Genomic DNA, 26,594 nt, shown 5'->3' on the forward strand with positions numbered 1-26,594 from the left:
GTGTACAGCACATGGCCCCTGCCTCTTTTAGCACACCGTGTCTCTTTTTAACCGCTTGTTTTAGAGATTATTAAAAGTAAACACGTCTTCTTCTGTCGCTGGGAAGCATGTCTGTATTTTTAATCGGACTAGATATATGTTGTGTTAAAATAGAGGAAGCTATGTTAGTCGGCAGTGATTGGTTTCCCCGTGAATGTGGGCTGCCTTTCCTGCGTTATCAGCCATTCACCTTAATAATTCCCCATCAGGAACAATTCGCATCGACGGAGTTAGTCATCCCGGTTCAGCCGCACGGCACCGGTAGCGGCAGTCCGGATGGGACACAGCGTCCTCCGTGGATCCTCGTCTCTGACGTTGTTGCGGCGCTGACTAATAACTCGTTATCCCCAACTCTTCCCTTTTTGCTCACGCCTTTTCACACACCGACTGTATTGCCGTAGCCCTCTCGCAGCAGCAAGCCCGCCCAGTGACACTGTGTGACATCACGAACACAAAACGTAGGCCTTGTATTTCACATTTTCATTCATGATTTGACACCCCATGTTCCCGCATTTGGCCCTTGGAGCGACCCTCCTCCCCCCAAGCCAATGCCAAACTCCCACCTGCCACATTCCCACTGCTGTCCGCATGTAGGCTTTAATAATGAATCACTTTTGTGCTCGTCCCGGTGATGTTTGCAATGACAGGCGCAGATTTCCGTCACTGCTGCCCACTGTACATGTCAGAATAACACTGCTGTTTACCAACTAATGTTTATTTTTCCTTTTTTTTCTTCAGGAGGAGGAGGAGGAGAGGGGTGTGAATAAGACCGATGTTCTGACACTCTCTGAGTGCTCTCTGACTGTCCTGCCCACACTCAAATCCATAACAGATTAGGTGTATACATTTTTAAAAGTCGTAAAACCTCGCTTGGCGTCGTACCTGCCCTCGGGTTTAAGGAGTGTTCAGGCACAGAAGAAAAGGAGGCTTTCCTTTCATTAAAACATTAGGCTCACAAGCACAGAGGACTCCCGAGGGCGTGTCCTGAGAAACTTTTCAGCAGGATTTCCCTCGCATGTTGACGGGATTCCGTCCTGAGCTGCGTATTGCATAACTTAATCCATTGTTTTTCTTCTGGTGTTTTCCAGGTTACGTATTATATTGTAAATAAAGAAAATAAATGAAATAAATAAATAAAGGTTACTTATCTATCCCAGTTACAATATCTACAGAATATATATTATAGGTTTATCCGATATATAGCAGACTAATAACAATTACAATTGGGTAAATGTGCCACTGATTTCAACGTAACAAACCTTCACATTATAGGAATATTATGTATTGCTATGACTAAATAAATGTCCCAATCAAAACACACGCAAACAGAGTCCTAAATAGATACTTTCCATATTTATCACCCCCGAGCTTCTTAAAATTTCCTCTCAGAAATTGTCAGACGGTGAGAAATATCTCATGCCCGTGATATGACCAAAAAAAAAAAAGAAAAAAGTCTATTATTATCCGTCGACGAGGTGAGATTCTGGTCCATTTCAGTGGCAGAGGGAATCCCTCAACGTCACCAAGGATACCAAACACAACATCAGGCACAAATATGGTCATGTACGTCAGCGGAACTCCGAGGCGGGACTAGACCGTTGAAATGTCTTGCTTCTACTCTGGGCTTCATTCATAAGACAAGATCTGCTACTGTGCACCATAATATAGCAAGCGTCCTCCGGCGTTCCGTGAGCGGACTTTATGGATGTATATTTGCACGTTTGATAAGGTCGGATAACGGAGAGCACTGAGAGGATTTACCACTGAACCGGGGAGGACTTCTTCGCAGATTGAACTGGTAAACCTTCCTCCCCCGTCTAAAAGCGGGGAACTGGATTAAGAGTCTTCATGCAACTTTTTTGGAAAGAGACCAAGAGCGTTTCACCGGGGAATAACAAGAAGACTTACATAGGTAAGAAACGCTTACTTTTTGTGGCTGTGAGCGCAAACGGTTTGAGAGCAAAAGTCTCTTTTTGAAAGCGCACTATTTTAAAGTAGGTCGGGAGCATCTGTTCGCTTCAGACGGCTTCATAGGAGATGCTTAAAGACAGTTTTCCCTGCTGACACCGGTTTAAACGCATAAAACACGCTGCTGCAGGCCACTTATTAACCGCCTGCCATCATTTATGAGAGAACAGCCTAATTTAAAGCAAGCGCCAGCTGGCTTGTGTTAAGTGCACCGAGTTTAACATCAGTCATTCTCTCATTACAGTACCTCTCCTCCTTTAGTAATCTTCTCGTGTGTGCCGCTGCCCTGCCGCTGCAGGTGACATCGCTCTCTCTCCGGTACCTGCAGGTGTCGCGTTCTCTTTCGGCCCCCCCGGGGAGATGTACCAAGGATTTCCCGGCGACCCAGACAGCGGTTCCCGTGGAAGCTCGTCTCCATCTATAGAGTCCCAGTACCTTTCCTCCGTGGACTCCTTCGGGAGCCCGCCGACCACCAGTGCTCCACAGGTAAGTTCCAGTCAGCAGACTGGAAATGTAATGAAAACAAAAGTCGGAGAGCGTTTTTACCTCAGATTGTTTATTCGTTTAAAAATGCAATATGACTGACACGCGATCACTGGGTATGAACCTGTCATTTAATTATGATATGTGCTTTTGCTTAAACACACTCTGCATGGTGTGTCAGTTGTATAAATATACAGAATATAAACGTATTTATGGCTTATGAAGCAGTGGGCTCTGTCACCGCTAACAGAAGACCGACTACACCAAGTCAGCACATTTGGTGTATCCGGTCTTTCTGCAGTCAGAACTTAAATGACCGGGATGACTGGATGTAAATTCAACGTCTGTGTGTTGACTGTAGCCCCGGTGGCGGCGTTGACAACGTGCTCAGCGCGGTTGACAGCGCTCTGGAACTCTCCGACGTAAGTGCCGCAGCCCCGCCCCTTTGCCCCGCTTCTCTCCTTCCACTCGCTCCGCTCTCCTCTCGCCGTGACGTAAATGCCCGTTCTATTTTGGAGTGCTACGTCGCGTTGCCAAGGGGAACACCGGGGGTGTGAGGGAGGAGGAGGAAGGAGGCGGGAGAGACGCCGTTTAGAGAAAAACGATTGGTGGAGGCGGTCGCTCTCAGAGCCGTCGGTCCAAACGTCTGAACGCGCTTTCAAATGAATATTAATGAACGGCGATACTCCCCCGAGTATGAAATATAAAATACCAGCGACAGATTTGAGCTTTCCACGACTATTTTTAGACATGGGCGCAGAGGAAAACTTAATAGCCCGTCTTTTTTATTTTAACAATAAAAACACCTACAGTCGTAAATTTCAAGTTTTTTTGTTGTTGTTTTTTTGCTTAAAGTTAAACAAAACATCCTTGAACACCCTTTTAATTCAAATTCTCTATATAATGAGAAATCCAAGGCTGCTACCTTAACACGTTTTGGCTCCTACCTTTACAACAAATAGCATTTCTCCACTCTTTGGTAAATCCCACGGAAAAGGTGGTTAAATGAATATCAAGAAATGGAAACAAGTCAGAAACTGGGTCTAGGTAATATAGGCCTACAACAGGGGTGTAAAACAGAAGACCCAAGTGCCAGAAGTGGCCACAAAAGTTTTTAATCTGGCCCACTTGACAGCTTTGGAAAATGTGAAGGAGTGCATAAATTTTAGATTTTCTGCTGTATTTTTTTTTCATAGGTTTTATGGCTTTTGTACTTCTCCCACGGCTATTTATACTTCACCAAAGTAGTAACAGATAAACAGCTAAATGGCAGAATGTTCCTGTTTTTTCACTGTCTACTATAGAAATGCATGATTTATAAAGTAAGTTTACAATAGAAAAAATAAATAAATAAAAAGAGGACATTCTGTCTGTCAACTAACAAACATTTCCAGCTTTATAATTGCAGGACAGTCTGCGCAATGAGCTAACAGAACTTCTTCCTTAATTTTACAGATTTATTTCTTACAATTTAAGCCCCAAGTGGAATTTCTCTATCATCTAGAAAAACTGAGTCATATCATCTAAAACTGCACTTGTTTTTCTTATATTAAAATATTTCAGGGGTTTAATGTATGATTAAATGTCTGTGGGCTGCATGTGGCCCACAATGTGAAATGAGTTTGATACCCCTGGCGTAAAATGTCTGATCACTAAGGAGTCTTAAAACTGTATCACGTCAGGTAGCCTAAACCTTTCTTTATGTAATTGTTAACATAATGGGTCCAGGCATATTAAATTATTAATGTTAATATTCTTCTTTCTGTTTGTGGCAGCCTAGCATGACTTTCCTAGTATATGATAAATACTAGTATCTCTTCAGCTGTTGTTTTATACATTCAGCCACATTCGGAGCAGAGGGTTTTTCACACCTTGTTGTAGTTTATCTACAGTCAGATGAGAATAGCAAACAGATACAAATAGTTTTAGGTGAAATCTGAATTTAAATCATTTTACACTTTAAAGCAGATCTTTATTGCAGCTGATGAGAATTTCAGTGCATGTTTGTACTAAATGTATCCGGTTTGCTACAGTGATCGGACTGATGCACAGATCCCAGCTTTTTTTTCTGGTTTTTCTGTATCTGTCTGTATTTTTTTGCTGCTCTACCTGATCTGAGCTCTGGTCCATAAAACTTAATTGTCGACATCTCCTCCTCAGGAGTGTGTGTCAGCAAGTGCTGGCTTGAGCATTGTGGGCAGCGGGCCAGGGACAAGTGGTGGAGGTGAGATGCCCGGTTCATTCGTGCCAACCGTCACTGCCATCACCACCAGTCAGGACCTGCAGTGGATGGTACAGCCAACCCTCATCTCATCCCAGGCTTCTGGACAGAGTGGCTCCACCGGGACCACGACCATGACCCAACCAGCTTCACTGGTTGATCCGTTTGACATGCCAGGCCCGAGTTATTCCTCGGGATCTGGATTCACCCCACCGAGTTCAGACACTCCAGGGCCAGCAGCTGGCCCTGTCCGTCAGTCCAGAGCCCGAACTCGGCGTACACGAGAAGAGTCTGTGAGTGAAGATGGAGATGTTGGTGTGTTAGTAAGTTTGCGTGCTTGAATGGTTTGTCTGTTGACCCTCGCATGTTATACATGCACTGCAGGTATATTGTTTACAAGGAAGCCAGTAAAGGTAATAACGCTGTGTCTGTAATGTTAAGCAGTGGTGTGTGCTAACACTAATGGGTGGGTGGGTAATTAATTGGTGTATTTGGTGTTTGCTTTGGTATTTTCTCATTTGCACAAACCTACTAAACAGCAGAAGGCTAGTTCACTGTTCAGGCACAAGCAACTTTTATCTGTCAGCTGTGATTAAATGTAGCTTTATTTGGTGTTTTTAAGCTAAATTAGTCAATTAAAATAGCCAGTGTTTTTTTTTTAAGCTAATCTGTATTCTTCCTTATCTTAGCTAACACCCGAGGAAGAAGAAAAGAGACGTGTTCGTCGAGAGAGGAACAAGCTGGCTGCTGCCAAATGCCGAAATCGCAGACGAGAACTTACAGACAGACTGCAGTCGGTGAGCCTGGCCCTGTTCTTGCTTTCAGAGCGAATGATGATGATAATTGCATATTTTATGTTACCTCCCATAGCATCGTGTGGTGGGGTAATAAATGCTTGCATGTGTGTACAAGAGAGAGGATTATGGTAATGGGTGTTTAGCTGCAGCGAAGACAATTACAGTCCTCAAAAGAGACTATTGTACTTTTGGTAGTTAAGGCCTAATTAACATACTCTTCTATAAGCCACCTTGCATATACGGCTGTAGGGGAAGCAGGGAGGTATTTCTACTGGAATAAACACAAAGAAGATTGGCATACCTAACACTCCTTTCTTCTATCTACTGCACATCTTCTTCCCATTTCACCCACCTTTGCCTTGTTCCCGTCTCCTTCTCCCCCATTTTTTCTTTCATCCTCTGTACCAACCCACAGGAGACAGACGTACTGGAGGAAGCAAAGGCAGAACTGGAGGCAGAGATCTCAGAGCTACAGAAGGAGAAAGAGCGCTTGGAGTTTGTGCTGGTGGCTCACCAGGCAAACTGTAAGATCCCATACCAGGACCAGCCTCAGCAGGGCTCAGCACAGCTGCCTCCAGTGCAGTCCCAGCTGCCTCCCCAGGCCTTACAACCGCCTGTCTCCATTGTGGGCTTGACTGTGAAGGAAGACTCTTTCTATCTGCCTCCTGCCTACACAGCCCATCCTGCCTCCACACAGTCCCAGCCTCCGGTTCAACAGCAGCAGCAAGTCCAGCAGCAGCCTCAGCCTGGAATAATGCAGGAGGTAGAGTTCTCTAGTTCTTTTTATGGCTCAAGCGAGCCAGCACCTGGTGGGCCATGCCTTATGGTCAACGACAGTGGTGGTGGTGGTGTTAACCATGACGATGCGGCCATTGGCAGCTACAACACCTCATACACATCTTCATTTGTGTTCACCTACCCAGAGGGAGCCTGCGGGGTCAGTGCCAACCAGCGGAACAGCAGTAGCGAGCAGTCGTCCGATTCTCTGAACTCGCCTTCTCTGCTGGCGCTCTGACTGACCGACAGACACACGCATACACATGTTAACACACACGCACATTATTCTCGCTGGAAGTAGAGGCTGAAGTACACGCACAGTACCGATCAGCCTCACCGATTGAGAAAAAAAATAACAACAAAAACAACCAATGGTTTACATCTGATTGGATTATGAGTTTACACATTCTGAAATGTATCCTAATTAAGAGCCATACAAATAGTTGCACATTAGGTCTAACCTTTAACATTCACTATATTTTAGTTTTCTATTACACTCGCAACTGGACATTATGGGTGAATAAAACTGGGTTACGAAAACTGAGTCCAAGTTGCCAATCTTAAGTTCTGTGGCTTAACAGATTAATTCACAGTGAATTCTCTTAAGCTTGTACTCTGACTGAGTAAGAAACAACACGATCACTCCGACAAGCACAAGCGCCCCTAACTTGTTCCCTCTGTCGGTTGCCCCTCTTCCAGTGCTCCCATCCTTTTCCATGCTTTTCTTCCTCTCGCTGAATGTATTTGTGCAAATCTGAAATAGGGACGAAGGACGCTCTGTTCAGGTTTTCTTCTCGTGGGAGACAGGCTGCTGATCTCTCGCTCACCTCTAACTGTTCATCTGCTCGACTTCCCTCTGCTTCTTCATTTGCTGTTTGGACTTGGCAAGTTAAGGATCTGAGTGTCACAGCCCGCCACTAAATCTTGTGCTTTTTCCTTCTCTCGTTTTTTCTTTTTCTTTTTTTTTAACAAAAAAACCACAAAAAAAAAAAATCTTCTGACATCTGCCTACCTGCTGTGCGACCCATCTCTACCCATCTCTGTTTTCTCCTCTTCTGTCTCTTTCTCCTTCTCTCTGAAGTCTTCGACCCCCGAGAGCCCGAAGACACCCTCCAGCCCTTGGGACCTTGAGTGAAAGCCGGCTCAACTAACATGCCCCCCTTTGAACCCTGTCATACAAGGACATGGACGCAAGCCCAACCAAACGGAAGAGTCTTTTCTTGGAGCACGTTGCTCAAATCCTTACAGTGAACAGCAGCTAAATACTCTGAACACGCACACAGACGCATAATTGATGAACAAACACATGCAAAAAAAAAAAAATGCAAGATGGATGCCACTGTCTTCTGCTGAGCCATTTTTCATGTTGTTCACACAATGAAGATTAGACACACCAGTTGTGAGGATATAGAGAGACTTAAGGAATTAAGGAAGCAAGCAGGAAAGGCTCTGAGGGAGTCCGGATAGAGGATGGCTTTCATTTTAACGACGGATTTTTGTGACCAAAAGTTTTAAAAAAAGGAAACAAAACAAAACAGCAACAGAAAAAAAGAATAAAAAAACAAATAAAACACACAGAAAAAAAATCTTCTCTTGCCAACTGTGTGGAAGGGTGACCTCAGTAAAAACACCTCCATACCACAGAGCCTCATCGCCCTGGGCCGACATGCGTATATTCACGCCATCGCTTTCAGCAACTGAAGATGTTTGCTGCAGCGCACCAGCTCAGAGTTTTGCTCACACTCATTCAGATGTGAACCGATGCCTTTATTTAGAGGAGAGACTTTTTCTTTTTTCTTTTTTTTTTCTTTTTTGGGGATAGTGATTCAGACAACCTCTAAAAATTGGGCTCAGTGGTCTCTGTACCTCCTCTGTTCTCTAACGGGGATGAGGCGGAGGTGCGTTTATTGTGAGTGCGTCCACTCTGAGGCACCTGGCCCGTTTATTTCTTTCTTTATTGAGGTTGACGGGGCCAGTGAGCACAAAAGCAAGACCTGGAAACGAAAGGGGAGAACGTGTGGGCTGTTGTTTTGGAGTAAAGCGTCCTTTCCTTTGCCTGTGAATTTGTAATTTTTTTTTCCCTGTATGTTTGAGTAAGAACCGTTATATATTTTAATGTTTATATTTGTTTGTGTGTTTAATTGTTTTGCATTGACCTCCGCTTTCTCCTGTACTGTTAGCGTTTATTATTATTTTTGTATGTTTTGTCATTTTAAGTGGGAGATTTCTTCACAAATGTTCCTATTATATCTGCATACTTATTGTTTCATTATCTTATTGTATTTTTTTTCATTTGGCAACTTTGGAGGCATGCTGTGCACTACGAGGAAAAAAAATTTAAGTCCATACCCATCTACATAGTTAAAGGTAACATGTATATATATAAAAGTATATATACCATGATGTATGAATGTCTGTAGATCTAAATGGGATATTTTTGTCAATGAAGAAGAAGATAAAATAGTAAAATCAATATTTTTCTAAATGAACAAACATATATATATATTATAAAGTACTGCCCTGTCCCTTAACATGAAGCACGATGTCACTGCCTCTGTCAATGTGTATTTATGTTTTATAAACGATATAAAGCACTATCCGAGTTACATTAAATGTATGTTTATAATGACAATGATGTTAGAAGGTTGTGGTAATGCCTTTGTTTTGTTTGTGTTTTCCTCTGTGAGGTCTGTCCCAAAGCTACTGACACCTTAACGCCACTTGCTCCTTAGCAGAAAACGAGGGGGAAAAAAGTGATTGAATGTCAATGCGCATATTAAAAGTGTAAGTGTTCAGATGAAAACGTGATGATTAAACTGTTTGATTTGTAAGGCCAAAGTATTTCACACCCAGTGTAAACATGCCACTCAGTGGCGTTCGCATTTCCGATAAAAAGTGTTTGAAGCATAACTGCAGCCTTGATTGATGGGCGTCATCATGTTAAAGCTGATCCACTGGTATACTCGACAATACATGTTGCCTGTCTGAGATTAAAAAAAAAAAACAACCAAAAATCAATTGTTGTTATTGCTGGATGAGAAGCTTTATTTTTCAACTAATAAACATGTTTATTCCAAAAAGAAAAGAAATTGCTGGTTTAATGGTATAAATCTTTGCTAAATAGTGGCTCTGGGTGGTCAGAAAATGGGCAGACCTCATGTTTTTTTTGTTTTGTTTTTTAAATGTTGTATAAGGACTGTGTTTGTACAGATGTTGGAGATGCCTTTTTGATCTCTATCCAAATGCAAATGTGATGAGAATATGTTCTGGTGTCAGAATGAGCATAAAACATATTCAATAGTTCTCATGTATATAGATTTTTGTGGTGCTACTTATACTAGACTACAATGATGAGACCGTTGAGCGGTGGAAAAGTCACCGAAGGTCCAGACAAATGAAAACGCTGGTTGTCTCATCAGAATTTTGTATTCTGAACGAAAGCTGATAACAGTGAATTCGATGCAGCTGAAGCTCTGAATACTCAGTAATAGTTTAATATCAACTGCCTGTTCCATCTCCAAGTGTGGAAAAATAGATCTCAGAGGGCCCTTGTACTGTACCTGCATTCCACACTTACATCTCTGATCATCACACAACATATTAGACTCATTCTTTAATGAAATTTGTTTGCTTTGGATTTAATTGAAATCGTTTTTATTTTTCCTTTGATAATTGTGAGGTTACAATAACAAATGGGTTGCTCGTAAATTGGAAAAGGTGACACAAAAGGACGAGAAGAAATATCCAGCTGTGCGATGGCTATGTTAGCATTAACTGAAAACAAAAAAGAGTTTTCTTATTTTTCTATGATGAGGTGAATGTTTCTATGTATTTCTATTTTTCCACAATTCCCATATGAGCTCCAGTTTCATATCATCTGTTATGAAATGCAATATTATTATCCTCTTGGATGAACATAATGTAGCAAATTACACAGTGATCAAACTGACTGCTACTATATGTCAAGTGTGATGATGTATTGCTTTAATTAACACGTTTTCTTACAGTATTAAACGTTATCCTTATTGTTTAAAATAACATCTAGTGTGAGACAAACGTCACAGAGAATGTATCAAAAAATCTATAATTTTTTATTTATATATTGATGATACATAAAGATTAAAGTTATAGAAAGCCACTGCTTTTATCAACATCTTTTCTTGTTTTTTAAATAAACCCTCATACTATTTTCTGTGAGTGAAAGTTACAGTTTTGGAATACATAATAAATATGGGTACAGAAGTGAAGGGCATGAAGAAATTCTATGAAAGATGTAATTAAAGATACATGGATTATTACATAATGTGCTCATGAAGGTGCTCTGATATCAAATTATCAACTGGTCTATTTTGTAGTCCATTTACATCACCCTAATTTATTCTGTACGTCACAAAAATGTAATGTTTACTTATTTTTACAGCCTTATTTTCATTTTTTTTTTAAATCTTGGAAGAGTACAAAAGTGTATGACATATTTTCCGTGTCACTTTTGCGGTCTCTGCTCTGTGAGCTCCTGTGTCCGTTATTCCACCTCTGGCTTTGCCATCTTAAAAAAAAAGTTTACATTATGTTTTTTTTTTCCCTCATTTTCTAGACTATGAGAGCTGGGTGAGCTGTCTCCTTTAATGATGGTTTGGCTAAATGCCTTACATTTTTCCAGTTTATGAAGAATTGCATAAATAACATATCTTGAGGTGCACTTCTCTTGTGTTTTTTTACACTTGTTTTGCTCTTTTTGAGCTCCTTAAAAGATTTACTTGAGTCGAGACTGCAGAAGTTGAGCAAGAACCTGAAAAGTGCATGTATCTATCATTTTTCTGAACTGCAGTTTCTTTTCTTTATATTTTATCCTGATGATTATTTTCATACATTCCACAAAATGTAAAAATAATAATAATAATAATAATATTAATAAAAAAATATCCATCACAGTTCTTTGGACATTAAGTATTATATGCTGTACTATCTTGTTATGTTAAACCAATCTGATGTCTACTGTCACAAAAAATCCTTACATTTAACAAGCTCCAACCAGATAACATTTTGCTTACATTAATGAAATAACATGTTGTAACGCTTGGTTTACTCTGTGTTTAAATTCCTGTAATTTACAGAAATATGCAGATAGAAGAGTACAATGTATTTATGAAATGCAATATGCAAAAGGGTCACTGGCAAGTCTCAAAATTCAGTTTATTTGTACATCCCAGTCTCACATATTGAGGTTCAAAGGGGTTCTTCTCTGTGAGGAGGATTAAATTGCCAGCAATTTGGGATTAAAGGGTTGAAGAGTGAGTAGGGACAGAGTAGCCAACTTTCAGACATATAAGAAGGTCCAAGATCATTTAGGATTTTATATACATATATGTAAGAGTCAGTCAAAAGTCAATGAGATGTGCTGTGAGATACTGGAAGCCAGTGTAGCTCTGCTAAAACTGGACTGATCTGCTCCCAGTTATTTTTTTTCCTTTAGTTAATAATGTTGCAGGAGAGTTTTGGATAATCTTTTTGGGATGTCCAGAAAAAAAGAGCACAGCAGTTCCACTGGACATGAATACAAGAACAAGGTTTTTAGAGTCAGAGTATATCAGGAAGGGTTTTATCTTGGATGTATTCCTGAGATGTCTTACTGATGGAATTAATGTGAGGTTTAAAGCTCAAATCAGAATTTAAAACAACCCCACGACTTTTAACTTGTGGTTTTCCTCATACCCAGTGACTTGTAAGAGTATAATAAATTGATTATAAAAAAAGACTTATAAAAATGCTTATTTATTAATGTTTTTCATTAATCTGTATATTAACTGTGTGTAAAATGTCTATGTTACTTATCTGAGCTGTGCAGAGCTTTATAGTGCCTTTTGGCTTTTTTTAATTATTTTTTTGTTTGGGTGAGGGCACTTCATGTTTCATTTTTGAAATTAGAAGGATGAAGACAAAGCACTGATAAACAGAAAGTGAATACTTATCTCCATCAAGTGGTCAGAGACTTCACTCCGGATGTATTTTTGCTTCTGCTGCTGCAGGTGAGGCCTGTTGCTCCATATCTGCTAAAAAAAAAAAATGCTTATTTTCAAACGTACGTAAGTAGTAAAATTCAAATAGCGACAGCCCTCAAACTTAAAGTGACGGTCACTGGCTGTCATTTATAGTCATTCACTGAACAAAGAATCAGGTTTTGGTTACCTGAATGGACATCAAAACTGGGCTCCACTGTGAGGCTGTAGAAAGGCATGGACTTATCCAAACCAATCAGCAAAGGTTAGGTTATATGAGTGTCATTATTGCATATGAACAATCAGCAGTGGCCTGGAGCAGTTCAAACAATGATGTGTGTTTTTTTTTCACATCATTCAAAAAAAGAAAAAAAAGTAACCCAGTTAAATACAAAATGCAGTTTACATTATTTATGACTAAATTATTAAATTCATCAATGGAAAAACTATTCAAACCTACCTGAACCTGTGTGAAAAAATAACTACACCCTAAACCTTTATTGTGTTGTGCCACCCCTCGACAGCAAGAACTGCAATGGAGCATTTGTGATAACTGCAATGAATCATTCACATCACTGTGGAGGAGTTTTGTCTCACCCTTCTTTGGAGAAGTGTTTTAAATCAGCCAAAATTGAGGGTTTTCAAGCATACACAGCCTTGTTCAAGGTCATGCAAAAGCTTCTCAATAGGATTTAAGCCCAGACTTTGACAAGGCTATTCCAAAACCTTCATTTCATTATTTTTGAGCCATTCAGAGGTGGATTTGCTGGTGTTTTGCTAAATAACCTAAGTATGTATATCTATATGTAATGGGACTCAAACCTTCCAAGTAATTCTCCCTTTGTCTCATCACGCTACAAAATATTTTGCCAAAAGTCTTGGAGATCATCCAGATATTTTTTGTCAAAGACGCAATGAGCCTTATTCAGCAGTGGTTTTCTCCCTATAACTCTCCCATGGATGCCCTTTTATTACCCAGTCTCTTTCTCATTGTTGAATCATGAACTCTGACATTAACTGATTCAAGTGATGCCTGCAGTACTTTAGATGTTATTCTGGGTCTTTTGTGATCACCTGGATGTGTTGATGCACTCATGCAGTGGTTTTAGTAGGCTGGGCAGTTCTGTGAAGTTTCACCACTTGGTAACTTTTTCCAGACAGATAGATGTCAAAGACGTTCTTGAGGCTTTTTTGAGTGTGGCATGACGTGTTGCTTTCTGAGATCATTTATCCTTCTTCACTTTGTCAGACAGTGAAAAAGATTCTTTTAAGTGATTTCTTGATTCAACCAGTCTGGAAGAAATCCTGGCTGGGTGTGGCTGACTCAGCTTTCCAGAAATGTGGTTTATGGGGAATGACACAGGCTAACAGAGAGAAAGACAACCATTTACGTCTTTGGCTAATGTTAGAATTTGTTTGATGATCTAAAATATGTAAGTCAGAAAATATACAAATAAAAAATAACTCAGGAAGGGGGAACATACTTTTTCACAGCAATGCAACATAAAAACAGCAATGTCATGTAGCATGCTCAAGTAAAACTCTAGGTTTGATTATTTTTCTTAATTCATGCATTTTTGATTTTCCTATAAATAATTAAAGCAAACATCACCTGATGTTGGCAGTGATTTGTGTGATTTTCCGGTCTTCGTCGCTCTCTAGCGTCCCAGACTGAAAACTTTCCGACCGAAATGTTTCCGGATCCGCCGGAAGTTGGGGACCTTTCTGCATGCGGTTGACGTCACCACACAGTCGTGAACATGGCGTCCGTGACAACAGGTGAGAGCACAAAGGCCCGGCTAGCCGGTGTTAACAAATGGTTGATTTAAATTATTTCAGCAGTACTTCGTCAGATATTAACACTGGCACCTCGTCTTTAATGTTTACGAGCGTTTGGGTTCACAGCGATCCCCGCGGAACAGCTTTTATTCGCGGCTACTGGAGCCGCTCACACAATGCTAACACAGAGTGCTAGGACAAACAACCGTGTTACCGAGTTTTGTGTCGCTCTCTGAAATGTGTGATTTAATCTTTAGTGGGAAAACAATCGTAAGGGGGAACTGTGTCCTAGATTAATGGCCAGTTTAACCTCTGAATCGTCCAACTTGTCTCGCCGCTAATGCTAACGTTAGCCTACCAGCTCCGGGTCATCTACCACTCCGCTTTGTCCTCAATCTGTTAAAACTAAATGATTTTTAAATAGTCTATCTCTGATTTGCTTCTAAGTGCTATGCCAGTTTATTCGCCGTCCGTGTCTCCGCGTGGCCGAGTTTCACGTCGGGTATAGCCATTGTTGTGGCAGCTGTTGTGCTTCCTTCACAGTTTATCTGCTCCTGCAGCCACAGGACTGTTCAAATGTGGGGTTATAAATAACCTCCAGCTGGTCACGGTCAGCATGTATTAGACATCAGTATGCTGCTGTCTCTGATGGTTTATGTCTCCCGCTGGCGTCTTGTTACACTATAGTATTACTTTGAACAGTCCCACATTACACTTAGTGTGATCACAGCCTGTGGAATTCGTGGGCAACTTGGCCAGGAGTTTTGGTTATTGCTGTTGTCTTTTGGTTCCCAATTTTTCTGTTCTTAACAAAAGAAAACTGGAGCAGTGACACTGTAGACTTTAAAAAATCAACAAGTAAAGAACTCATTACTTGCAACTGTAGTTGTGGCATTGTTTATTTATAAAGACCCGTGTTTGATTCTGCTTAAGTTGTTTGGTGGTTAATGTTTCAACCTTTCCATTTTTCTTTTAAGCCACCTCAGAGTGGATTCAGTTTTTTAAGGATGCAGGGATCCCAGCTGGTCTGGCTGTCACATATGCTGTTTCCTTCGTAGACAACAGGTAAAGACATTTTGGCCTCGTGAACACATTCATGCTGTGATCATGTGCACTTTATTAATGCTCTCATTGTTTGTCCTGATTGTTTAATCCTCGGCAGAATTCAGAAGAACATGTTAATGGACCTCAGTAAAGACATCATGATGGACCTCGGCATTACTGTAATTGGGGACATCATTGCCATTCTTAAACATGCCAAGCAGGTCTACAGGCAGGTGAGCCAGACTTGATCTTTTAATGTTATGAAAAGCTGAAAATTATTCACTGTTAACAATTGTGTTTGTCCAGAAGTCTACAGACAATATAATCGTGTACTGATTTAAAATAGCCACGCCTATATGCTAGCGCTAGGGTTTATTTTAAAATTACAGCATTAGGTGCAGATTTCACTCAACACTTTGTTTTCCTGCTCTGTTTTCTAAGGACATGTGCAAAATGGCAACTGAGGCCATCTCATCAGGACAGACCAGTGTTCAAGCTGAGCTCAGAAGAACTGCCAACACCCGTAAGTAATGACATGTTAATTTATTTTGTAAAGTATGAGCCTTTATTAGAAGTCAAAAGAGCTTCAAAGAAAAGCGTCTGGACTTCTTTAAGTTGCTTGAAGATGTTTCACCTCTCATCCGAGAAGCTTCTTCAGTTCTAAGGTCAAATGATGGGAAAGGATAATGGAAGCACTCAAAACATGCGGCTATCCTAATTGGGCATTCATAAAGTCAGCAAAGAGGCACAGAAAAGAAGACCAGACACCAGCGAGGGAGGATAAGAAGGACAGACACAACAACATTGTCATCCCCTATGTAGCCGGTGTATCAGAGAAACTCAGGAGAGTTTTCTCCAAGCATGACATCCCAGTGCATTTCAGACCCAGCAACACGCTCAGACAAAAACTGGTTCACCCGAAAGACAAAACGCCTAAACACAGACTTAACAATGTGGTGTATGCTGTACAGTGCAGCGAGGAATGCCCAGACCTCTACATTGGAGAGACCAAACAGCCACTTCACAAGCGCATGGCACAACACAGAAGAGCCACCTCCACAGGACAAGACTCAGCAGTCCATCTGCATCTTAAGGACAAGGGTCACTCTTTCGAGGATGCCAATGTTCACATTTTGAACAGAGAGGACAGATGGTTTGAAAGAGGAGTGAAAGAAGCCATCTATGTCCACTGTGAGCGACCATCTTTGAACAGAGGCGGGGGTTTACGACACCAACATCTATAATCCAGTTTTGAGATCTCTCCCCAGACGCCTTAACGCCCACTCACATCCTGGGCCATCTGACCTCAGGAATTCGCATGATAAGGTGGGGCCAGGTTTCACAATGAGCTCACCCGAAACTCTGGCTGATTGGGACCCACAACCAGTTTCACACCTTGGCTCAGGCGATTAGAGGATCATCAGGAGGTCCTTTTGTCCCTCTGTGGGGGGTTACTCCCACTAGGTTTATATCTGGGACTCTCCACCATTTGACCTTAGAACTGAAGAAGCTTCTCGGATGAGAGGTGAAACGTCTTCAAGTAACTTAAAGAAGTCCAGACGCTTTTCTTTGCAAGCTCCTTTGACTACGATGACCACACACACACACACACACACACACACACACACACACACACACACGTAGGAAAATATTTAGTATACACATCCAGAAATGCATACACTATTATATATTGTACATATATTTATTAGTTTCAGGTTGGCCATTCTTGTATTTTGCTCGTTTGTGTTGTTGTGTTTGCACATCTCTGTTGCTTGTGGGGCTCGCACACAAGAATTTCACTCGCATGTGCTGTGCCAGTGTGCCTGCACATGTGATGTGACAATAAAAAGTGATTTGATTTGATTTGATTTGGATGACTGAGAACCTTCATAGACTTTATTAGAAGTGTTCAGATTTTCTTTGAGTTTTTGTTCTAACTGGAGTTAAATGGCCGACATTTGTTCAGCGGTGAGCAAAATTTTCCAGCAGTAAGTTCTGGTTGTATCGAAATCACTCAAGTCACTACGGAGGTCAGACAGTGACCCAGCTGTTTGACCCATTAATGAGCCAGGCCAGAGGCATTATGAATCATCTATTCCACTGTAATGTGGTATGTCAGCGGGAATTACGCACACATCTATGTGCGTAATCATTTCACCTGCCATGATTCAGAACTGAAGAAGCAAATGTAATCAGGCGGTTGAAGCTGTTTACGTTAAGGAAAAGATGACCTAACGAGTGAAAGATCCGGAGTTCGACCTCAGGAGGAGACGCACATTCCTTTGGGGTTGCTTCAGAATGGCAACCAGTTTAAAAACACTGCCAAATCAAACATGTGGAGCTGCCTGCTGCAGCGACCCCTTGTGAAAAAGGGAACAGCCAAAAATGGCTTTGTAGTGTTCAACATGTTATTTTTGGATTCACCAAGAGAGGAGAGCAGACTTTTACTGGCCCAAAAAGTCCCCAAAATAACCTTATCTTAGGGTTGCTTTAACTTTAGCTTTCGGTCCAGGGCCAAAAGTCTTTTCTTTTCCTTAATTCTTCCAGAATCAGAAAGGGTTTTATTGCCAAATGTTGAGCAGGTTTACAACATTAGGAAATTGCTGCGGTGCTTCAGTGCAAACATACTGTCATAAATTACGCTTAAACAGACATGAAAAATAAATAAATAAATAAAAAAATAAGAATAAGAATTATTCTTATAGGTAAGTAGATAGGTATATACATGAGTGCAGGTGGTGTTCAGTGCCAAACATGGAATGATGCTGTGAACACAGCGTAGGGTCATGTGTTAGTGGTGGGGACAGTCATACGGTTATTGTTCATGAGTCCAACAGCAGAGGGGAAGAAACTGTTCTTATGGCGAGAGGTTCTGGTGCGAATGGACCGGAGCCTCCTGCCTGAGGGGAGCAGGTCAAACAGACTGTGTCCAGGGTGAGAAGGGTCAGCTGTGATCCGAGCTGCACGCCCCAGTGTCCTGGAGGTGTACAGGTCCTGCAGAGATGGGAGTCTGCAGCCAATCACCTTCTCAGCAGAGCGCACAACACGCTGCAGTCTCTGTTTGTCCCTGATAGTGGCTCCAGCGTACCACACGGTGATGGAGGAGGTGAGGATGGACTCGATGATTGCAGTGTAGAATTGCATCATCTTCCGTGTTGGCAGGTTGAATTTCTTCAGCTGCCTCAGGAAGTACATCCTCTGCTGGGCTTTCTTGATGACGGAGGTGATGGTGGGCTCCCACTTCAGGTCCTGGGTGATGGTGGTACCCAGGAAGCGGAATGAGTCCACAGAGGTGATGGGGGTGTCAGTCAGGATGATGGGGGGGAGTGGGGCTGTGTGCTTCCTGAAGTCCACAATAATCTCCACTGTCTTCTGGGCATTCAGCACCAGGTTGTTGTGGCTGCACCAGGACACCAGACGTTCAACCTCCCTCCTGTAGGCAGACTCATCCCCGTCCGAGATGAGTCCAATAACGGTGGTGTCATCTGCAAACTTGATTAGCTTGACAGACTGGTGGGTGGAGGTGCAGCAGTTAGTATACAGGGAGAAGAGCAGAGGAGAAAGAACACAGCCCTGAGGGGAGCCGGTGCTGATGGTCCGGGAGTCCGAGACATTCTTTCCCAGCCTCACGTGCTGCTTCCTGTCCGTCAGGAAGTCAGTGATCCACCGGCAGATGGGATCAGGCACATTCATCTGGGAAAGCTTGCCTCGGAGATGGTCTGGAAGGATGGTGTTGAAGGCAGAGCTGAAGTCCACAAACAGGATCCTGGCGTAGGTTCCTGGGGAGTCCAGATGCTGCAGGATGAAGTGTAGGGCCATGTTGATGGCGTCGTCTACAGACCTGTTGGCTCTGTATGCAAACTGCAGGGGGTCCAGGAGGGGGGCCGTGAGGGTCTTGAGATGGGAGAGAACCAGGCGCTCAAAAGACTTCATGACCACAGATGTCAGAGCCACGGGTCTGTAGTCATTTAGTCCAGTGATCCTAGGTTTCTTGGGGACAGGGATTATGGTAGAGGACTTGAAGCAGGCAGGCACATGGCATGCCTGCAGTGAGGAGTTGAAAATGCCAGAAAACACTGGGGCCAGCTCGTTTGCACAGTGTCTGAGGGTGGCAGGAGACACACCGTCTGGGCCAGGAGCTTTCCGAACATTTACTCTTAAACTGCTTCCTCACACCTGCTTCATGAATATGAAGAGTTGTGGTCGGAGGAGGTGGTGTGAAATCCTCTTTTGTGTGGAGTGAGGAGGGGGGTGTTGCAGGTGAACAGTTTGAAGGTGGTGATGGCTCTATGGAGGGGGGAGAGGTGGGGGAATGAGTGTCCAAAGTGTCTCTATTGTTGGGGCCGTTGGAGGTGTGAAGGCTGCCTGATGGCTCGTCAAAACGGCAGTAAAAGTCGTTGAGGGTGTTGGCTAAGAGCAAGTCATCAGTGGAGTGGGGGGTTTTAGGCTTGTAGTTGGTGATATTCCTAAAACCTTTCCACACAGAGGCCGAGTCATTCTCTGAGATCTGCTGCTGCATCTTCTCAGAGTGCTGATGTTTAGCAATGTCCACTTCTTTAGTGAACCTGTACTTGGCCTCTCTGTAGCAGTCCCTGTCTCCGCTTCTGAACGCCTTTCTCTTTTCCAGCCACAGCTTTTTGAGTTTAGGAGTAAACCAGGGTTTGTCATTGTTATAACTCACCCTGGTGCGTGATGGCACAATGCTGTCCTCACAGAAGTGGATATAGGAGGTGACAGTGTCCGTAAACTCATCCAAGCTGTTAGAAGCAGCCTTCATTGTGTCCCAGTCTGTAGACTCCAAACACGTGCGAAGCTCCTCCACAGCCTCGTTGCTCCACAGTTTTTTTTTGTCCTCACGACAGGTTTGGAGAGCTTCAGCCTCTGTCTGTACGCGGGGATTAGGTGGATCATGACGTGGTCAGAAAGTCTGAGTGAAGCGCGGGGCACCGCACGATAGGCCCCGCTGATCGTGCTGTAACAGTGGTCTAATGTCCTCTCCTCTCTGGTCGGGCATTTAATATACTGCTTGTATTTGGGAAGCTCATGGCTCAGATTGGCTTTGTTAAAGTCCCCAAGAGCAATGATGAGAGAGTCCGGGAATGTCCGCTCCATGTGCAGTATCTGCTCCGCGAGTGCGCACTGAGCTGCCTGCACATCTGCATCTGGCGGGATGTAAACAGCGGCCAGGATGAATGAAGCAAACTCCCGCGGAGAATAAAACGGTTTGCAGTGAATAAAAAGGTATTCCAGAGAGGAAGAGCAGTGCTGAGCAATCACTGTCACATCTGTGCACCAGCCACTATTAATGTAGAAGCAGACACCTCCACCTTTGGTCTTACCAGAGAGAGAGGCCTGCCGGTCCGCGCGCAGCAGATGAAAGCCCTCCAGCTTGAGCGCGCAGTCCGGGATGTCCTCGCAGAGCCACGACTCCGTAAAACATAAGACACAGGAGGAGGCAAAGTCTCTGTTCATGCTTCTCATCAGGGCCAGCTCGTCTATCATATTGCTGAGTGAGCGTACATTGGAAAGGAAGATCCCAGGAAGAGCAGTTCGCAGTCCACGTCTCCTCAGACGCACGAGTGCGCCGGCTCGCTTTCCTCTCTTTCAGCGTCTCACTTTCCTGATCAGAGTCTGCAGTAAATCTGCCGCAGATGCGACAAATATTGGAAGTAAATCCACAGGTGTTGTAGTCCTGTAGTTAAGAAGCTCTTCTCTGGTGTAAGAATATCCAGAGGAGTGCCCAGACACAGAAGTTATGCACAAAAACAAAACAGAACTAACGCACTGAAGCACCAGGGCATCCATACGCGGCGCCTCATTTATTAAGATTTTCTTAAATTAGTATTCATCTCCCTCTGAACATTTTTCTGGTTACTCTTGTTTTGTGAAAGTGTGAATCCCATCCGTCTTTCACCTCTTTGGTACAAAATAAAGCGTATAGACTTAAGAAGTAAGATTGTAACAATCTTTTATTTTGTTCCTCAGCTGCGACACGCATGATAGCCAATGCTTTGAGCCATGACTCTCCACCAGCCACGCCAGCCCGCCGGCCTGACAACCGCCTCTCCGTCACAGTGTCCAACACGCAAGCAAACAAGAGTAACAAAGCAGGTAGATTAAATAAACGTATGTTTGTGTTTCACCCCATCCGTCCCCTGTTTCCTGTTTCCCTGAAGCCAGGAAAGCCCTCTTTTTACTCATGTTTGTTCCTTATGTGCTCCACAATTTGTTGTCAGTTATACGCCAACCAGCTGACGAGGGGAACGGTCTGCCTGTAGTGAAGCGTCGCCGCGTAACAGCTGAGATGGAAGGCAAGTACATCATCAACATGCCCAAGGGCACCACTCCTCGCACACGCCGAATCCTGGCCCAGCAGGCCAAGAAAGGTAGGCCTGATGAGGTGGCCTCACCAACAGCTCGCCTAACTAACGCGTTACTCACAACAACTAATCAAACCTGAAGCTCTAATGAGTCTCCCTCCTAAAAATTACAACTATTGATCAGGTGCTGATGATCAGAGTCTGTTTGACCCTCACCGTTTGCCCTTGTTTTTACTAATCCTGCTCATTCTGCCAATAAAATTCCCCCTCACACTTCTTTTTTTCCCCCCGTTTGTCTCACATTAACCAAATTTTACTTCTTTTTGCTCTTCTGATTTTTCCTCCCTGGCATGAGCTTGCATTTGGATTGTGTTACAGATCAGTCATTCAGCTTCAAGACATTTTCTCTAAATTTATGAAGGAAATGTCACTTTTATACCTGTAAAAGCTGCAGTGAAAATCATGCTTTCATGATAAATGTACCGACACAATCTAACAAACCACCGCAGCCCATTGAACTCACCGGAAAATCAAGTTTGCAGCTTAGAAGAATGGTGTACTCCAGATAGAGTAATTATTAGCAATTGGGTGTAACTCCTTTCTGTGACAAGACCAGGTCAGTGTTGGCACACGTTTCAATGCCTTTTTTGAGGCAGCTTTTTTGTCTGGTTCAGTTACTTTGCGGCGTTTACAGTTGTTGCAAATGCTTCCTGTGGGATTTACCACCACTGAATCAAGCTTTCCACCACCTGAAGCGATATGGCCACACAGCCAACAGGAACGCCCTTTCAAAGAAAGGCTTCAGAGTCTGAAAACAGAAGAAGTCTATTGTTTCCTTTCACACCACTTAAGTTAACTTGGGATGTTTGCCAGTGTCTACTGCCTATCCCAGCTTTAACTGGTTTGTCATGTTAGCAATTAAAGTAAAAGAGGTTTTTTTTTAGCTGACTTAAAACAACAGGAGTTGATCAAAATATTTTTCTAGGCAGATACAGATACTGTTAAAATTTACATTTACATTGTTGTAGGCAAGAAAAAAACAAATCAAATGTTTGTTTCAGTCTAATCAGTGTGACTTTAGTTAGAGTTTTCAAAATAAAAGCAAAAATTCTCAACATATTACATGTATGGAGAATACTGTCAAAATTTCCAACATGTAATTTTTAATATTTTGTGTAAACATTCAGAAGCACATAGGCTACATTTTGCACAATCGAATAAGTCATACACCGACTATAACAACGCTCAATACAAATTCATGGCAGAATAACAGAGCAAAGGTAAACTAACAGACTTTAAAGAACAACTACAGAGCGGTGGTACTGACAAATATTTCTTCACCTTCTCTCTTCCACTGTAATCTGTATGTTGCAGAGCTTCTTTACTTTTTTGCTGATTAGTTTTGTTGGAAAAAAATATTTATTTTGCTTATTTGCTCTTCTCTTCATGAAGGTTTGAAACGCACGTCTGTGTTTGCGAGACTCGGAGCTGAATCGAAGGCGGATACGACAACAGGCGGTAACAAGGTGAGACCTGTCGATGTACATTAACAGCGTTCTGCATCTTAAAGATGAGTTCTGAGCTCATAGCGCTCATATTTTTGCAGCCGACCGGCGTGTTCAGCCGCCTCGACAGAGGGGAAGAAGCTGCAGACGAGCAGAGAGCTGGAAACGCAGGTGAAAACGAGGACGACAGCGATGGAGAAGGCTCTGTCCTCCAGTATGCTGGCGTCCTCAAGAAACCTCCTTCTCTCCAGAAGAAAGAGTCTGCGATAAAAGCGCCCCCCATCACCCTGCGGCGCCTCGGCGGCAAATTCAAACTACCTCCCTCTGATACACCCACCTCCTCCTCACCTTCCCCGAATGGTCTCCCCCCTGCTAAGCTTAGTGTTCTTCAGAGACTGGGCAAGCCCCCCGCAACACACTCAAACACCAGTGTGTCGCAGACACCCGCTGACACACAGGACAACAGAGTGACCAGCACCAGATCCCGAGCCCAGGAGAGGACGACTGTAGCAAGCTCCAAGGTGAGCAGCAGCACCGGAGGAGCTGGAATGGGAGGAGAGTCCGCTGGGGCCCAGATGGACGTTAAAGCTATCAGTGTTTTCAAGAGACTGGGCAGTAAGAGAACCTAACGCACTCACCCCACCACCACCCAAAAAATACTATTTCTTTACACTCTTTTTAAAGTTTGTATTGCCAACTTTTAGGATTTATCTTGCTGCAATATTTTTTGTTTTGTTTTTGTGTTTGGATAAATGACAAAGATTATCATTTACATTAAACTCATTATTCTTGCTGCCATTGGAAAAATGTTTACCGTTTAGTGTCCAAACCTATTATTTAAGGATTTATGGTCTGCATTTGTTAGCTTAAAGCATGAGCTTGACATACGCTACCCCCACCACACCCCATACGAGGATGCTGCTGCTGTCTACACTCCCTGAATGCCCCTGAATGAATAGTGAGGCTGTAGATAATGTTGTTTCTCCAAGAATAATTATGTAAGTGTTTTATTGATATTTGCCTGAACATGTAAAATGTACAGATTTTTGTTTTGTTTTATTATTTTTTTTATTTTTAAGTTGAATACACAGGACAGCAGTCAGACTAGTAAGGAGATGATAAGTTAAAGTTAATCTTCTAACCTTCACCTAAGAATTACCTCCTTTTCAAAGTATGAAAAGTGTCGATAACAAGCTTCTGAACTCAGACCCCGAACTTGTGAGAGGGGAAAGGAAAAAATTCAAACTATTAAACAGAACAACCTCGATGAACACTTGAATCTTTGGAAAGCAATGCACCTCCTCCTCCTCTTCTGTGCTTTGTGGAGTAGAAGTTGACACCTTCGAACTAAAGGCACCTTTTCTATCGTAGTACTGAACGTTTTCTATAACCACCTACTTGAAAGCCGACTCACTAGAATATTTCTGTTGTTTTTATGCAATGTATAGATTTGTTAGACTTCACACACACATATTTTTCTATGTGGACGTTCTTGTATCATGACGTATCCTTACAAAAGGAATTCAGCGATGCCATCGGGCCCAGCTCGATGTAGTCCACTCAAACCAGTGTTGCTCATTACTCCTGATGTACAGTTTTTGTCTGTCAGACTTCATGCCAGATCTTCGTTACATTGTAAATATTTTAAAATGCTTAGGATTTTTTTCCCTGTGTTTAAAGAATTAATATCTGGAAAACACACCGTGTTTTGTTCGTTCACTTCTCGTTAGTACATGGGGATCTACCGCAGCACCAGTTCATACATCCTCATCTCACTTCGCTCATCGTTTCCGAGGATGTGGTCTCAGTTATTGAAGGTGTTTTCATCAAAGTAAGCATCCGCTCCTCAAAAGGACATACAGCAAGAAAAGGGTTCAACTTCACTGAATATAAGCTGATTAGCCAGCTGCTGGTCTGTTTGGGAAACCGATGATGTTTCCACTGATCCATACATACATATTTTACATATTAAAAATGGTGAAGTTGAGCATATAACATTTAAAATTAGAGCAAGATAAATATTAGACTTCTTCATTTTAAATCTTTAGCAGCAATTTTCTCTCCTGATTTTTATTTACTTCATTGTTGTTCGTTCTGGTAGTTTAGACTATCAATCAAATAACTTCTAACCACTTGTAAAGATTTACAGGCAGCCAATGAAAGTGTGATCTGCTGTGACACTGTGGAAAAAACACAGATGAATGTTTTAGACACTGATACAGGGAGGATACTGCACACCGTGTCTTGTTAAAAATGTTTGAAATAAAATTGCCTTTAACTGGAGCCGTCAGTATGTGACAAGCAGCCATCAGAAGATGGTGCACTGTGGTTATAAAGGGATGGACATGGTCAGCTAGAATACTCAAGTAGGTTGCAGCATTAAATTATGCTCAGTTGGTACTAAGGGGACCAAAATGTGCCAAAACAAATATCCCCCACACCATTACACCGGCAGCAGCCTGAACCATCGATACCTGGCAGGAAGGATCGAAATTCTCACTCTACCGTCGGAATGTCGCAGCAAAAATTACAACTCCTTAGACTAGGAAATGTTTCCTGGTCTAAAAAGTAGCCTGGCTATTTTCCTCTGACTTCTGATAGCAACAACGCCACGTTCAAAGTCAGTTGAATGTGGCGTGGTTGTTGTTGTCAGACCTTTTTTCCTCATTCTGATGCTCAGCTTGAACTTCAGCAGGTCATCTGGACCATGTCTACATGCCTAAATGCTATGAGTTGCTGCTACCTGATTCACTGATTAGATATTTGTACTAATGAGTCATTGAATAGATGTACCTCGTGAAGTGAAACTACATAAAAGTGAGCGTCTTGGTTTAATAAAAGTGAAGTGTGAATTGTTTGTCAGTTATTACAACACAAACAGAACACTCATTTTATCTTTAGTTAACTGTAATAAACTTGATTGTTTGGCAACCGTGAGAGCTGTCGTGCCTCAGGTGCTGCCCTTCTTTCCAATAAGCAGGAGTTCGAGGAGCGCTACAGGGTGTGCTGTGGATGCTTACTCCTGCTCTGTGGAGAAGATGGTGTGTGGGGGTTTTTTTTTACTTACTCTTGCAGACATGCCTCTGAGGCTGACTGCTGACTTCTAGGTTAACCACACGTCACATCAAACTAAGTGTAATTGACACTTTGTCCCCTTGAGGTCGCTCTCTCCCTCTTTCTCCCTCAGCCTCCTGCCGTTCGTCTCCATCTCCTTGAAAACCTTATCAGCTGAAGTCATCAGGCGCTCCGCTTGGTCCTGAAACGATTACAGGAACAATAGTTATAGTAAAAGCTGGATTTTATTGTGAGGACTGATCACTTCCAATCGTATTATTAATTGACCCTTGAAGAACGAGCCTCGGGCCTAAGAGTAGATAGTTTATAAGGCTATCTTTTTAAATATTTTGCCGAATAGTGTTTAAAATAAATAAACATGCAAATAAGTTGTTGTTTATTACTGACTGATAAAAGCATCTACTTTGCGGTTCATGCAGTTGTTATGGTTGATTTTAATGTGCCACATCACACTAAGAAATAATCGATTATGTCTGAATATTTCCACATTTTCTCTTTTTTCTTTCTTCTCCATTTTTCTCCATGTAAAATCCGAACTGCAGCAACGCCTCACGACTTCTCTTTTTTTCCCACAATGCTGCGCGGTAGGG

General features: G+C 42.5%; 2 protein-coding genes and 1 long non-coding RNA gene across 10 annotated transcripts; 2 read left to right on the plus strand and 1 right to left on the minus strand.

The window, feature by feature from the left end:
* Positions 1 to 1,657: 1,657 nt before the first annotated feature.
* Positions 1,658 to 9,314, plus strand: fosb (FosB proto-oncogene, AP-1 transcription factor subunit). Of its 7 annotated transcripts, none has more exons than XM_085430223.1 (6): positions 1,658 to 1,951; positions 2,306 to 2,493; positions 4,651 to 5,034; positions 5,401 to 5,508; positions 5,924 to 6,271; positions 6,432 to 9,314. In XM_085430223.1, exons 1-6 carry the CDS (start codon positions 1,888 to 1,890, stop codon positions 6,495 to 6,497), a joined length of 1,158 nt encoding a protein of 385 aa, XP_085286349.1. In that variant the 5' UTR covers positions 1,658 to 1,887; the 3' UTR covers positions 6,498 to 9,314. The 7 variants fall into 7 exon arrangements, with proteins under 7 accessions (XP_085286349.1, XP_085286350.1, XP_085286344.1 ...); XM_085430224.1 differs by having other exon boundaries at positions 7,367 to 9,314; XM_085430218.1 differs by having other exon boundaries at positions 5,924 to 9,314.
* LOC146694110 (uncharacterized) lies at positions 2,025 to 4,651 on the minus strand. Its single transcript, XR_014914859.1, has 2 exons — positions 4,600 to 4,651; positions 2,025 to 2,512 (listed from the first exon to the last, which is right to left on the minus strand). It is a non-coding gene; the product is annotated as an uncharacterized LOC146694110 (long non-coding RNA).
* A 4,678-nt stretch (positions 9,315 to 13,992) lies between the features above and the next one.
* On the plus strand, positions 13,993 to 25,212 carry lg14h19orf47 (linkage group 14 C19orf47 homolog). Of its 2 annotated transcripts, none has more exons than XM_085430225.1 (8): positions 13,993 to 14,060; positions 15,038 to 15,125; positions 15,223 to 15,337; positions 15,546 to 15,627; positions 21,090 to 21,215; positions 21,341 to 21,490; positions 22,877 to 22,950; positions 23,031 to 25,212. In XM_085430225.1, exons 1-8 carry the CDS (start codon positions 14,042 to 14,044, stop codon positions 23,556 to 23,558), a joined length of 1,182 nt encoding a protein of 393 aa, XP_085286351.1. In that variant the 5' UTR covers positions 13,993 to 14,041; the 3' UTR covers positions 23,559 to 25,212. The 2 variants fall into 2 exon arrangements, with proteins under 2 accessions (XP_085286351.1, XP_085286352.1); XM_085430226.1 differs by having other exon boundaries at positions 21,341 to 21,415.
* Positions 25,213 to 26,594: the final 1,382 nt, after the last annotated feature.

The sequence above is a fragment of the Copadichromis virginalis genome, linkage group LG14 (genome assembly GCF_057382275.1).
Source record: "Copadichromis virginalis isolate Kocher_CV1m ecotype Utaka linkage group LG14, C_Virginalis_male_GT1.1, whole genome shotgun sequence".
Taxonomy (NCBI): Eukaryota; Metazoa; Chordata; class Actinopteri; order Cichliformes; family Cichlidae; genus Copadichromis; species Copadichromis virginalis.

Excerpts from the sequence above, each read along its gene's own strand:
- fosb (XM_085430218.1), top strand. The coding sequence starts at position 1,888 with ATGCAACTTTTTTGGAAAGAGACCAAGAGCGTTTCACCGGGGAATAAC. Across the intron at positions 2,494-4,650 it reads CGACCACCAGTGCTCCACAG|GAGTGTGTGTCAGCAAGTGC; the intron begins GTAAGTTCCAGT and ends TCTCCTCCTCAG. Across the intron at positions 5,509-5,923 it reads TTACAGACAGACTGCAGTCG|GAGACAGACGTACTGGAGGA; the intron begins GTGAGCCTGGCC and ends ACCAACCCACAG.
- lg14h19orf47 (XM_085430225.1), top strand. Across the intron at positions 15,628-21,089 it reads CAGAAGAACTGCCAACACCC|CTGCGACACGCATGATAGCC; the intron begins GTAAGTAATGAC and ends TTTGTTCCTCAG. Across the intron at positions 21,216-21,340 it reads AAACAAGAGTAACAAAGCAG|TTATACGCCAACCAGCTGAC; the intron begins GTAGATTAAATA and ends ATTTGTTGTCAG.